This window comes from Ovis aries, chromosome 1 (genome assembly GCF_016772045.2).
Source record: "Ovis aries strain OAR_USU_Benz2616 breed Rambouillet chromosome 1, ARS-UI_Ramb_v3.0, whole genome shotgun sequence".
Lineage (NCBI taxonomy): Eukaryota > Metazoa > Chordata > Mammalia > Artiodactyla > Bovidae > Ovis > Ovis aries.
The window spans coordinates 34,711,496-34,725,281 of NC_056054.1; the positions used below are offsets into that span (position 1 = coordinate 34,711,496).

The 13,786-nt window shown below is 41.0% G+C and overlaps 1 protein-coding gene across 1 annotated transcript in view; it reads left to right on the forward strand.

Annotated features, from left to right (window-relative positions):
- Window positions 1-10,763: 10,763 nt before the first annotated feature.
- Window positions 10,764-13,786, forward strand: part of HOOK1 (hook microtubule tethering protein 1) — a 75,794-nt gene continuing 72,771 nt past the window's right edge. Inside the window, exon 1 of the mRNA XM_015092009.4 lies at window positions 10,764-10,977. Within this exon, the coding sequence (XP_014947495.1) occupies window positions 10,915-10,977 (63 nt within the window). The 5' untranslated portion in view covers window positions 10,764-10,914. The remainder of the gene's footprint in view (window positions 10,978-13,786) is intronic.

Below are 13,786 nucleotides of genomic sequence, written 5' to 3' on the forward strand. Positions count from 1 at the left end.
TCTAACAAAACAGTGTCAGCTAACAGATGTAAAAAGAATGATGGAAATGGAAAAGCACCACTTTGTGACCACCATGATAGTAATCAGTTCAGGCAATAACTAATAATAGATGCTAAAAGCACTGGGTGACAAACTTTTGGGGAACCATATATTCACACAGTGTTAAGTTACTAAGTAATTACAATGGAAAAAAAATTCTTTACAATGGAGAAATCTGGTGGATACTATCTAAATTATAAAATTTAACTTCTCCCATAATCAGATGATCCAATGTCACATTCCTTCCAATGCGACACACTCACTGAGTTCATATATAATCTCTGCCAAAAATGGTTAAACCAACTCTTATCGTGAAGAGACAACCTGACAAATGTTACTAGACTGGGCCGTTCAAAAATGTTGTTGTCATGAAATCACACACATACACATGCACACAGGCTAGGGTGCTGACCTAGATTAAAGGAGACCAAAGCAACTTGGAGACGCAGGAGACGTGGATTCAGTTCCTGGGTGGGGAAGATCTCTTGGAGGAGGAAATGGCAACCCACTCCTGTATTCTTGTCTAGGAAATCCCATGGACAGAGGAGCCTCATGGGCTACAGTCCCTGGGGTCAATGAGGATTCCAGAGGAAGAAAAATAATTAAGGACAACTGAGCAACTTCACTTTCACTTTTCACTTTCATGCATTGGAGAAGGAAATGGCAACCCACTCCAGTGTTCTTTCCTGGAGAATCCCAGGGATGGGGGAGCCTGGTAGGCTGCCATCTATGGGGTCGCACAGAGTCAGACACAACTGAAGCGACTTAGCAGCAGCAGCAGCAGCAGGTACATTTAAAGAGGGATTGTTGGTTGAATGGCTTCCCGGGTGGCAGAATCCACCTACCAATGCAGGAGCCTCAGGATCTGTGGGTTCTATCCCTGGATGGGGAAGATCCCCTGGAGGAGGAAATGGCAACCCACACCAGTATTCTTGCCTGGAAAGTTACATGGACAGAGGAACCTGGTGGGTTACTGTCAACGGGGTTGCAGAGAGCAATCGAGCACATATGATTGAATAGTAATATTGTATTAATGTTAAATTTCCCAAATGTGATGGTTATAGGTGGTTATGTAAGTGTGTGTGTTAGTTGCTCAGTGTCTGACTCATTGCCACCCAGTGGACTGTAGCCTGCCAGGCTCCTCTGTCCATGGGATCTTCCAGGCAAGAATACTGAAGTGGGTGGCCATTTCCTTCTCCAGGCAGTCTTCCCAACCCAGAGATCAAACCAGGGTCTCCCACATTGCAGGCAGATTCTTTATCATCTGAGCTACCAGGGAAGCCAGCCAGGTTATGTAACGATTGTAGGTTGAATGGCTTCCCAGTCAACCTAATAAGAATAATCATTCTTATTATTTGATGATTTAAGGAGAAAGGGTAATTATTTTGATTACTATTGAAATATACATACAGAGAGAATGAACATGGTGACTATAATCAATAAAAACAATTTGAACATAAAAAATACACCCCCAATAGTAGACCAGTTATTCAGACCAAATAGCCTACTTAATTATTGCTGAGAAAAATCATGCAATGTTTATAAGAAAAATCATATTTTAAATAATGAGTCAGACTCATCTTCAGATAAAAAATGTCAAAAGCTTGATCCATTCAAGGTCTCTCAGTCACGTGTATAGTCACTAGCCTTCAGTCAGCAGACTCTCTAAAAGCAACAATTAATTTCACTCGCCTGGATGTGATGGCTTCACTTGCTTCACAGTGTTTAACAAAGAATCTTGACCGCCTGAAGACATATTTCAGAAGGAAGGGACAATACAAAAACAATAATGACTGAAGAACTGTATGTGCTATATTTTACTCTGGAATGGTTATCTTAAAAAAAAAAATCAGTTCTAACCACAAACCACACACAAACATCAAAGAACACAAGGAAATTTTTGGAGATGGTGGCTAGGTTTAGAACCTTGATTGCGTTGATGGCATGATGGGTATATGCAGATATTCAAACTGATCAATAAGCATATGTTAAATGTGTATAAATGTTTGTATATCAATTACACTATAATAAAGCTTAAAAAACAGTGTTGATATCCCCTAGTAGAAGTCTCCTCTTCACATTTGGAAAGAGATTTTCTGACCTATGCAGCTTATTCATGATCAGTTTCTTCATCTGCAAAAGACTAAAAGTGTTACCTACCATGTTAGTTTGTTAAAGATATTAATAAATGACTTGGCAAAGATGAAGCACTTTGAATAGTGCTTAGCACCTAATAACTATGCCATAAATTTTATCTGCTATTACTATTGTTGCTGTTGTAGGTCTTTATAGCCTCAGGACTAGATCTCTTCTTGGTTACCAATCATGTTCATACTAAACACTATACAAGCATGAAGCCCCGTACTTTCATGAAATGTGTAGCTTCTCTCTTTACTGTATAAGAATAAGCCCTGATCAGTTTTTAAATTTATGTTTGTTTTGTTTTATTTTTAGGCAATCTGGAAAATATTCCCAAGTCACATTACAGAGTATTTGTTTATTTGGTTAAATCATTTCAAAAATTTTATTAACCTTACTTGGACTTCTAGGTATTTCCTATAGTTGCTCATATTAACAAAGCCATCACACATCTTTCCCAGCCTTTCTGTCTTTATTTTTACAGCCTGACTTGTTATGGCTCTTGATTAGATAACCCACCCTCTTCTTCTGTCCTTAATTTCCAGATAAATTTCTTCCTTCTAGCATTTTGGTACTTTAAGTCACAGTATTTAACACATGGAGAGTGAACAGGTATATCTCCTCAGGCAAAAATCACTTTCCTATTTTCAATTGATATACATGTGGAGGTTTCAGAGTACCATGTTTAGGCATAATGGTTTCAAATATAGGTTTTTCAAGCTATAAAAAGATATAAGCAGTATTTCTAACACAGTGATCCCTGTCATCCTTAGAAACCATACTTTTATTATTTCTGTGAACCTTGTCTTATGAATGTGATTTTATTTACTTTCCATTTGTATGGTGTAAACTAAAGAACTTATTTTTAAAATATTAATCTTCAATACCCTTGAAGACAATAAGAGGTACCTTGGATAGTTATACTGTAAAGTCAGATTTTGCTTGCTTTTTAGAGACAAACATCTGTGGATTAAGTGATTAGTCACTGTGTGTCTGTTTAGATTTTATTTTAAAAATCTGCTTACATGGATTAGAAGGATTTTTGTATAGAAGAAACAGGTCACCAACAGTATGAGGAATGGGGATCAGCTCTTCTAACAGAGTGTAAAATGATGACATATCTTGTGACTTACTTAGGGAACCTGAGCCAGAAAGCAGACTTGTATGTTTAAAGTGATGCTTTAGGTTGGTTACATTATTATCAATACATTTTACTAAATATTTATTTTTGTTACCTGTTCCCTTCAGGTTTTTTAAATGTAGTTTTTGAAATATATACATTGCTATTAAATTTTTTCTCATCTTTGTTCCTTGTGTGTGTTAGTCGCTCAATCATGTCTGAGTCTTTGTGGATCTATGGACTGTAGCCTGCCAGGATTTTCTGTCCATGGAATTCTCCAGGCAAGAGTACTGGAGTGGGTTGTCATTTCCTCCTCCAGGGGATCTTCCCAGTCCAGGGACTAAACCCAAGTCTCCTGCATTAAAAGCAGATTCTTTACCACTGTGCCACCTTAGGGCAAGATAAAATAATCAGGTTCAGCTTTATTTGACTTAGCTTTGGAGTGTATTTAAATATGCTTAGTAAATAAATGGTGATATTCATTTTCACTCAATAAGTGACAAATTGATCATTCGTTCTCATCAGTTTAAAATACTTGATAATATCATCCTACATTGTGATTTATATTTTGTAACTTTTATTTCCCCAGGCACCCCAGTTTTAAATTCTCCAAGGCAGTATTTGTTTAGTTATTTGACACCAAGTCTGTATATGAAATTATAACTGTTTCTATACTCTCTTTCCATTTTGGTGCCTTCTCAGTGCAAGAACGAAGGATGCCAGAGTTCTTCCTCTGGGACCATTTTAACTTTGTGGTTATGATACTATTGCTCCAGTTGGGGCTACTTGTCCAGGCTTTTCTGAACCAGGCTTTACCATTCTGAGTGATGGCACCCCCGCCTCCATCTACATGATTGTGGGCCTGACTACTGTTCGGAGGATTCTGTGATGTGATGTCCAGATCCCAACCTGGGGGAGTGCTGTTCATAGCCAGCCATCAGCCATTGTAAACTGCCTGGGCTGCCATGCCACCTTTCCAGGATAGCCCACATCCAAGGACTATGGAGGCATATGGATTAAACCCCTTTCATTCAAACTCAGAAAACTCAGAAGCATCATCCCAGCTTCAGAGCTCCACAGGTGTTGGTTGGGACTATCAACAGGACTCCATCTCAGCCTTCTTTCTCCCTCTACTCACTTCTGCTTCCTTTCCTTCCCTTCCACGGCTGTTATTCCCAAGAGCACTTCTTTTTTAAAGTAATAAATTAATTAATTTACTTATTGCCTGTACTGGGTAATATTGCAGCTCATGGGTTCTTTGTTGCTGTGCATGGACTTTCTCCAGTTGCGGAGAGCAGAGGCTATTCTCTAGTTGTGGTGCATGGTTTTCTCATTGTGGTGGCTTCTCTTGGTGCAGAGTGCAGGCTTTAGAACACACGGACTAAGTAGTTATACTGTATGGGCTTAGTTGCTCCAAGGTTCCTGGACTAGGGATCAAATCCCTGTCCCCTGCAGGCAGAGCGCTTCTTAGCAAACCTCCTGAATGCTAATCTGCATCTCAGAATCACTTCGTGCAATTTTTTTCTTATAATATAAATTTAAAATCTTTTGTATTGTATCTGTATATTCATCAGTGACAGAGACGCCTTCACTCTTGATTTGAACATGAACATGAACTTCATCACTGAAGTCTTAGAATAATCTCTTTTGGGGTAGCTCAACAGGTTAGTAATCATATTGATTTTAAATACTGAAATAAAATGCACTTAAAAGCAGTTTGCCCCAGTAGCAATATTTTCAGTATCATGTAAGCCTCCAAATGATCATTATTTTCGTGGCCAAGGTGAAGTATTCCCTTTCATACCCAGTGGGAAGTAGTCCTCATCCCTGATCCATTTTCTCCAGTTTCTTTCTCAATAGTCACCAGGTCTGAAAATACCTGTGGGGATGACCCTCACTGCGTGCTCAAGTCAATTCTGTCCAAGGTTGTCTCATCAAAAAGCTAAAGCCCACTTGTGGTTAGTGTTTGGGGTTGGTCTTGCGGTCTTGCTGTCTTAAAGCCAGTACAGTATTTAATAGAGCTAGGCACTTGCACTAACTCTGATCACAGGCCTAAGAACAAGATGTTGTTTTAAAATGTAGATTTTCATCATCATTTCTCTTCCCTGGGAGTCTATCTAGGGCTTGTAAACCCCCTTTCCCAGGGTGTGGACACTCTTATTCCAAAGTATCTCCCAGATTCTACAAATTGTCACAATCTAGAAATGTCTCCTGTTGTATTCAGCTGATTATAGATCTAGATGCTGATTGGATGTCGGATCTTGTGTGTAGGGGCCCAATAATCTGCTTCAGGAATGGATGCTTTGCTGGGGAGGTCCACTGGGTTGTTTGCTGCTGATATGGCCACTCTGCTAGAATGGCTGTTCTTTCTGAATGTCTAGATCTGTGCCTGTCCAGGCCAGGGTTTTCTTCTATCTGGTGTCCACCCTCACCCATTCAGTGTTATCTACATATCAGCAGGGAAAATCTTAGACTTCTCTATATTTTCACTCCATAACTTGTATGGGCAAGGCACAGATACCTCTATCAGTAGAGCCATCTACAGTTCTTTTTAAGGTACCTAGTTAGGGCTTTTCTCCTTTTATCACATATCCATCCACTTAGAGGCCAATTTAGAGCTTAAAAATCTAATCCCGATCTCATCTTTCTCTTTTAGAATTTTTGGTTTTATTTTTAAAAAGTAATATTAGTTCATTTTGGTAAGAGAGGAAATTTTAAAAATTAATAATCATTGTGAATAACCTGTACCAAAATTTTAATGTATCTTCTTTTACTGTTTTTATAATGACTGCAAACACACACACACACCCCTTAAGACATACATGCAGTGTAAATAATAGTTGTGCTAAAATAGATTTAGCAACTATCATGAGCTAGGAGTTCTGTTAGGCATTTTATATGCATTTGGTATTCACAGCAACCATATGAGTTTACATGGAGGGAATTGCTGGTTTTGTTTTTGTCTGCAGGCATCCATATCCCCTACTCTATCCACATGGGGCAACCATTGCATGATTTCACCTTGGGTTTACAGTCCTGGTAGGGCAGCCATTCTAGGTACTTTATCTTCTGGCAAAGGATTGGACAAATATGTCATGATAGACCCACTAGATGCTCTTTCTCCAACTTGAATCTTGAATAGAATAACTCAAAAAGACTTGAAACCATTTTTATCATATTCATCTGTGTGGCACTCTCCTGAAAAGACTTGTTGTAATTTTTGCAGCCTAGATCTGATGAGCTGCTCTGAGACCTGCCCTTTCCCATGTGGAGTTCTTCAGATTTTTTCTCTGAATCCATGAGATTTTGTACCTTTGCAATAACATTTTAATAGTTACCAGGTTAAATTTCACTCACTTATCACCAAAAAACCCCTAATCAATGTAGAAATGCACAGTAATATATAAGTATCATTTGAGTTTACAGAGATTGAAATTGGAGATTACTGAAATTAAGTGACTTGCCCAAGATCATCCAGGTAATAAGTCATATCAGGTATCTAGAACACTAAAGTTTGAACTTCATTTTTTTTAAAAAAAATTTATTGACATATAGTTGATTTATAGTGTTGTTAGTTTCAGGACACAGCCAAGTGAATCAGTTACACATATACATATATCCACTCTTTTAGAGTCTTTTCCCATATAACCTTTACAAAGTATTGAGTAGAGTTCCCTATGCTTTACAGCAGGTTCTTATTAGTTATCTGTTTTACATATAGTAGTGTGGCAATGGCACCCCACTCCAGTACTCTTGCCTGGAAAACCCCATGGACGGAGGAGCCTGGTGGGCTGCAGTCCATGGGACTGCTGAGAGTTGGACACGACTGAACAACTTCACTTTCACTTTTCACTTTCCTGCATTGGAGAAGGAAATGGCAACCCGCCCCAGTGTTCTTGTCTCGAGAATCCCAGGGACGGTGGAGCCTGATGGGCTGCCATCTATGGGGTTGCACAGAGTCGGACACGACTGAAGCGACTTAGCAGCAGCAGCAGCAGTGTGTATATGTCAATCTCAATCTCCCAATTTACTGCCCCCACTTATTCCCTGGTAACCATAAATTTGTTTTCTACATGTGACTCTACTTCTGTTTTATAAATAAGTTCATTTGTATCCTATTGTTTTTAGATTCCACATATAATGATGTTTATCTTTCTGCATCTAACTTACTTCACTCAGTATGATAGTCTCTAGGTCCATCCATGTTGTTGAAAATAGCATTATTTCATGCTTTTTATGGCTGAGTAATATTCCATTGTATGTATATACCACATCTTTTTTATCCATTCCTCTGTTGATGGACATTAGGTTGCTTCCATGTCCTGGCTATTGTAAACAGTGCTGCAATGAACATCAGGGTGCATGAAGCTTTTCAACTTATGGTTTTCTCCCAGTATATGCCCAGGAGTGGGATTGCTAGGTCATAGGCATAATTTTAATCAACTCTCAAACTCTCTCTGTTCAAACACCTAGGGGTGGGGTGTGTGTATGTGTGTTTGTTTGCATTCTTATATATATTCTTCCACAGTTGAGATCTAGCCATATTCAAAATTTTAATTATTTTCAGTTCTTTAGTTTGTTTAATGATAAAAATCACTGTAGAAAATTTCAAAATTATTGTCAAGTACAAACAGGTAAAACTTACCAATTATTCCAAAACCTGGATATTATCATTATATTACTATTCATCTCTCTCTCTCTCTCTCTCAAGAGAGCTACACTGTATGTACAGATTTGTATCATCACTTTTTAATTTTAATATTATTTTGTAAGCATTTTCCTGAGCAATTAAACTTCTTTCAAAATATTTTAAGAGCTACTATATATTTTATTGTATGGATATATCATAATGTAGTTAATCATTCGTCTTTCAGATATTTAATGGCTGTTTCTATTTTCTGCTTTGATAAATAGCACTGCAATCAACAACTTTGTTGGCATCTGATTATTTTCTTAGAATAGATTCTGGAAGTAAAATTGACTTAAAGGCTTGAACATTTTGAAGATTTTTGATATCCTCAAAAACTTTTCAGAAGAGTGTATCAATTTATACTTCCATTGCTAGTGCTTAAAAGTTGGTTTTATTCAATTCTCCAAATAATGAGTGCTGACTTTTAGAAATGAATGCCAACAGTTGGAAAATAACAGCCTACATTGTATTAGGCATTTCTCTTAACATCTTTTTTTCCTGGCCCAATGTAATGGATGATAATCTTATAATTAAAAACAGAAAAAATTTTCTAAAATGCTTGTTCCAGTTGTATACGAAAATGCACTTTACTCTTTCCAACATTATTTTGTATTCTTTTATTTCAAAGATTCATGTTTTATACTTTTCTAACTTTTCAAATTTGAAATATTTCTTTAAATTCACAATCATGTCCTCACATGTTAATATTTTCCTATAGAATCTAGTATCATGAAGAGAACTGGGCATCTATTCTCTGCTTGTATAGATCCTAGAAAGATAACTCAATTGCCCCTCAGTTGCCCCTTCTTAAATATTTCCAGTAGTCACTAATGTGGCTCTTAGTGACATGTTCTTATACACTTCAAAGCATATATGATTGTAGTAACTCATATTTGCAAAAGAGTTTTTCATTCATAAAAATCTTCCACATCCAGTATCATTTTTGCCCTTATGAGGTACCCAGGGGAGGTTAGTGTCATTCTCATCATTTTAGGAAGGTGGAGGTTAGGTTCCACAGGAGAAAGGTGTCAACATTGCCAGTGAAGAGTAAAATCAAGACCCAGACCAGGTCTTTCTTCAGTTCCTAGATCTTTTACTTTTCATTAACTCATATTGTGGAGACCGACAATAACTAGTGTTGCCAGTGTACAGAAGTATAAAATAACTCCACATAGTGTAAGAACGTCCTGGAATAATGTTAAGGGACTCAACAGCAAATGCATGTACTCTATTTTTAGAATGAGACTGATTTAAATTGGGGGGCTTTTAATTGCAGTGATCAGTTTTAAACATTCCATGTCGAAACATAAAAATGCAATGATGTAAATGAGCCAGCTGCATTTTTACACAGAGCGTGAACTGATGAGTTTATGAATGAGTGATGAAAATCAAGCGAGAGTAATAATATTCTGCTGCTGGGGCTGCTCAGTCGCTTCAGTCGCATCCGACTCTGTGCGACCCCATAGACGGCAGCCCACCAAGCTCCGCCGGCAGCCCACCAGGCTCCGCCGTCCGTGAGATTCTCGAGGCAAGAACACTGGAGTGGGTTGCCATTTCCTTCTCCAAGGCATGAAAATGAAAAGTGAGAGTGAAGTCGCTCAGTCGCGTCCGACTCTCAGCGACCCCATGGACTGCAGCCTACCAGGCTCCTCCGTCCATGGGATATTCTAGCCCAATTCAATAGCCTAAGCTATATATCAGTCAGTACCTTAGTTTCCAATTTTACACCTCCCCCTCCTCCAGGAACATTTTGAGAAAAGACAGGTTTTTCAACCGCTCTAGAAACATAACAAGCATTGTACATTGATATCTTTAATATTTTTTTGAAAAGTAAAAGATCATTTCATTTTTCATTTTCCTACCTGAAAATGGCTTTCCCTTTTGCCTCATTTAAAATAAAATTGTCCATGGTTTTGTGATCTTGTGAGAGCTTATTTGATTTAAGCAGCTTTATAGTATTCACTCCGGGAGCTGGTGATGCTGAGATTCATGGGGTCGCAAAGAGTCGGACACGACTGAGCGACTGAACTGAACTGAATAGTATTTTACCCCATAGGAAAAAATTTCTTTCCCATATCTGCAAATTAAAACATCCATTTCTAATGAGCGCCTAGAACATTAGCTTTCCCTCTCTGGATGGTTTTTATTCACTGGTAGGATCTCTCTCTGAAGACGCTGTGGAAGCAGTCTGTCGGGCTCCACAGGTGTAGCCAGGAGCTACCCTACTCGCAAGGAGGCGGGAAGATGCCTGGAGTTTCTCCTACACATTCCTAGGCCCCCGTGGCCACTTCTGCCCTTAGGGCTACGCGATCGTCGGCCACATTAACTCCCCATCGCGCACGCGCATTCATTGCCCCCCGCCCTAACTGCACCTGCCAGGTCACAAACCCCTTCCCACCGGCTCCAGCTCTCACTAGAAGGCTCAGTCTTGTCTCACGTTGATTGGTCAAAGCCCAAGAGGGTGCGTCCAATCAGCAATCCCTCTTGCTCAACCAATTCCCGCTCTTCCCGCCCCCTCCCCGCCCCACCCGTCCCTCTCAGGCACCTATCTTCTTTGTGACTGGTGCGCGCCCAGGTCACTCAGTGCGGCAGGCAGAGGTGTGCGGGAGTGGGAAGGAGGGGCGGGAGGAGGGCGGGGAGGGGAGAGGGGAGGGGAGGGGAGGGGGCGGGGCTCAGGTGCCGTGCGGCGCAGTCCGGGCCAGAAGCGGGTGGGGGCGAACTGCGGAGCGGGGCGGGGGCAGCGGCGAGGAGGGCGTTACGCCGGCGACGTCGGCCGCGCGACGCTTCGCGCGTGAGCGGCGAGGGCACTGGGCCTGGCTACCGAGCTTTCCTGGTGGGCGAACAGGTCCTCGACGCCGGCTCCTGGGGGAGCGCGGGGAGGCGGGAGGTGTCGGTGTCAGCGGTGTAGTCGACGGCGGTCCTGGCCATGGAAGAGACGCAGCCGCTTCCGCAGTCCGAGCTGCCGCTGTGCGACAGCCTCATCATCTGGGTGAGTGCGAGGGGGCGAAGGGGGCCGAGGGGCCGCGGCGAGTTCCTGGGGCGGGGTGGGGGGGGTGCCTGGTTCTCGCAGGCTAGCCTGCGGAGGAGCGAGGGTCACCTGCGCCCCGGACACTCCGCGAATTGCCCTCCGCGTCTCCAGTCTCCCTTGACCTCGAGAGTGCCACCTGCGGGTCGCGGGGCAGGTGTGCGTAGGTGAGTGAGTGTGCGTACGTGCGTTTCTGTCTTCGAGGGCGGGAGGGGGAAGGGTAAAAGGAGCTGGGATGGGGGTGGGGGAGCGGGAAGGAGGACACTTGTCTTACCGTCCTGATCATGCTCCTGACAGCTGTGGCGGGAGCCTAGCGCCCATCCGTTTACTCCCCGCTGGGCCATTTGCTCCCTGCTGCTCTGTGCCCAGGCCCTAGACTTTCTGGACCACCGACATTCTTGCCTTCCGTCTGCAGAACAGCCTTCTCATAGAGACCTTTATGCTCCTTGGGAGTGAAGACCCCCCTCTGAAACCTCCCTCCCACTGCAACCACCTAGCACTAATTTGGACGCAGGTGGCAAAGAAGTGGTTTTAGTTCATGGGTCAGTGCTTCTCCCGGACCCCAGGACATCCGTTTTTGTAGAAGCCTCTTAGAAGAGATGTTTCCACGTATATATATCCTGCGTGGATCAGAAGATAATGTTGGGGGTGGGGCGCTCGTATTCTCTTTTTCACACTGGTTCCCCTCCTCTTCCAATGGAAAAGCATTTTCTTTAAAGAAAAAATACTTGGCATTTTCGTTTGCACTTTATCTGCAGTTGGTAGTCCTATTAATTTGTGTTGTGTTTGGACAGACAGGATCTGTCCTCAGTATTGCGATCAACAAAAGTGGCTCACCTTTTGGAAGTGCTCAGCGACCGGAGAGAGCTGACATTTAGGTGTGGCTTCTAATCCATATTGGGCAGGTTTGACGCTCCATGGTCCACAAGGTGCAGTCAGTGATGCTCACCCCTAAAGCAGTTGTTTAGTTTTGTGTCCGGGAGTGTGTGTAGAATGGAATGTAAACAGACTAGATTAAGAGGCAGTAATTGATGAATTTCTCAATCTCTCAGTGCATGTAATTCAAAAGAAATAAATCAGGGAATGTTTCTGGCAGTATGTGAATTCTCTTGTAAATAACCATAATGTAAAGCTACCTTCACACTTTGGAGGTAAATAGTTTTTGCTCTAAGTAAAATGCAAGCATCTGGAGTTTCTGAGTTAAAAGCAATTAGCTGACTGTTCACCCATATTTTCGCTTAAACTTAGTATGGGGTTTAAATGCCATATTTAAGGTTGTCATGAAACAAGGCAGTTACTTCTGCTGGTGTGGTTTAGTAAATGACTAATTAAAGGGTGTTTCCTAATCTGTTACATTGTTGCTCTAAACATGTGACTTATATAGTAAAGTTAGTCTTCATGATGTCATTGACCTATATGAGGGTTGATGATGAAGTATAAGATTTTCATAAATTTTATTTAAAAATTTAAACTATTTGGTGACTATATCCATTCTTTTAATCAGTATTAATAGTGAAGTTCCTACTTTGTATAAGACACTGAGGAAGAAAGATATCAAGAATAATCAAAGAATCTTCCATTTTAATTGGTGTGGTAGGTAGATCTGTGTATTTTTTGTAATGGAAGGCAAAATTCCTTAAAAACAGTAAAACTTTTATTTTATTTGTTTTCAGCCATGCCATTCAGCATATAGGGTCTTTGTTCCCCCACCAGGGATGGGATTGAACCCAGGCCCCCTGCGTTGGGAATGCAGAGTCTTAACCACTAGACCTTCAGGGAAGCCCCATGTAAAAAAATCATTTAAAACATAAGGAATGATAATAGATGGCAGAGTATAATCGGTTGTTTGCTTCTCCAGTTCTCTCTCAGGCTGCTGAAACACTATGGAGAAAATGGAATTAATGTGCAGACTGTTGCCTCCCAAACGCTGCCATAGCCAAATCCTCCTGTTTCCATACCCAGCCCAGCTTTATTATTAAGATTAAACATACAGTTCCTCTCGTGTTTCTCTTTGCAAACCTTAATCAGTATCCTGTTTGAGTCCCAGCCCTTCTGCCCATCAGGAAAGTGACCTCCTCCTTATCTTTGGCTCTGGCTCTAGATCCACACCTTCCACGTTGTCTAAAACTTTGCTCTGTCATTTATCCCCTCTAGTATCTATTTTTTCCTTTCCATTAGCTCCTTCCTCACTACATGTAAACTTGCTCGGATCTTCCCTCTCCTAAAGAGAAAAAATAGAAAGCCATCACTGTCTACTGAACCACATTCTATCCCCCCGCTTTGCTTCAGTCCTATTTCTTTCATTTTTAAATACTCATCCTTTATACTTTTTGAACTTTTATTTACACCTCAGCCCACTGCACTGGAGTTCTTTTCTCTAAGGCCTTCTCTTACTGGCTTTGGCAAACTGGAAACTTTTAGTATCCTTATGTTAATTGATGGTTCCTTTGTGAAATTATCTTCTGCCTTAGTTTCTTGGGTTCTTGCCTCTAGGCTTTTCTTTACTTCTTTGAATGATTCTCAGAGAACTTTGCTGATTGTCAGCCACTTCACTGTTAGTGTTAGCTTACCTCTCCAACTTTCCACAAACTGCCCTCATGCCATGCTTCTCTGTGCCCCCATGCTGCATTGACTTTCTTTAGGAAGATAAGCATTTGTGTGGGGTTTTATTTATAAGTGTATCACAGCTTTTTAACTTCTCTTTCCTCTACTTTGAAATATCCTTCTTCTAGTTCTTTCAGTGGCTGATTGACTTCTTACCATTCATTTCTTG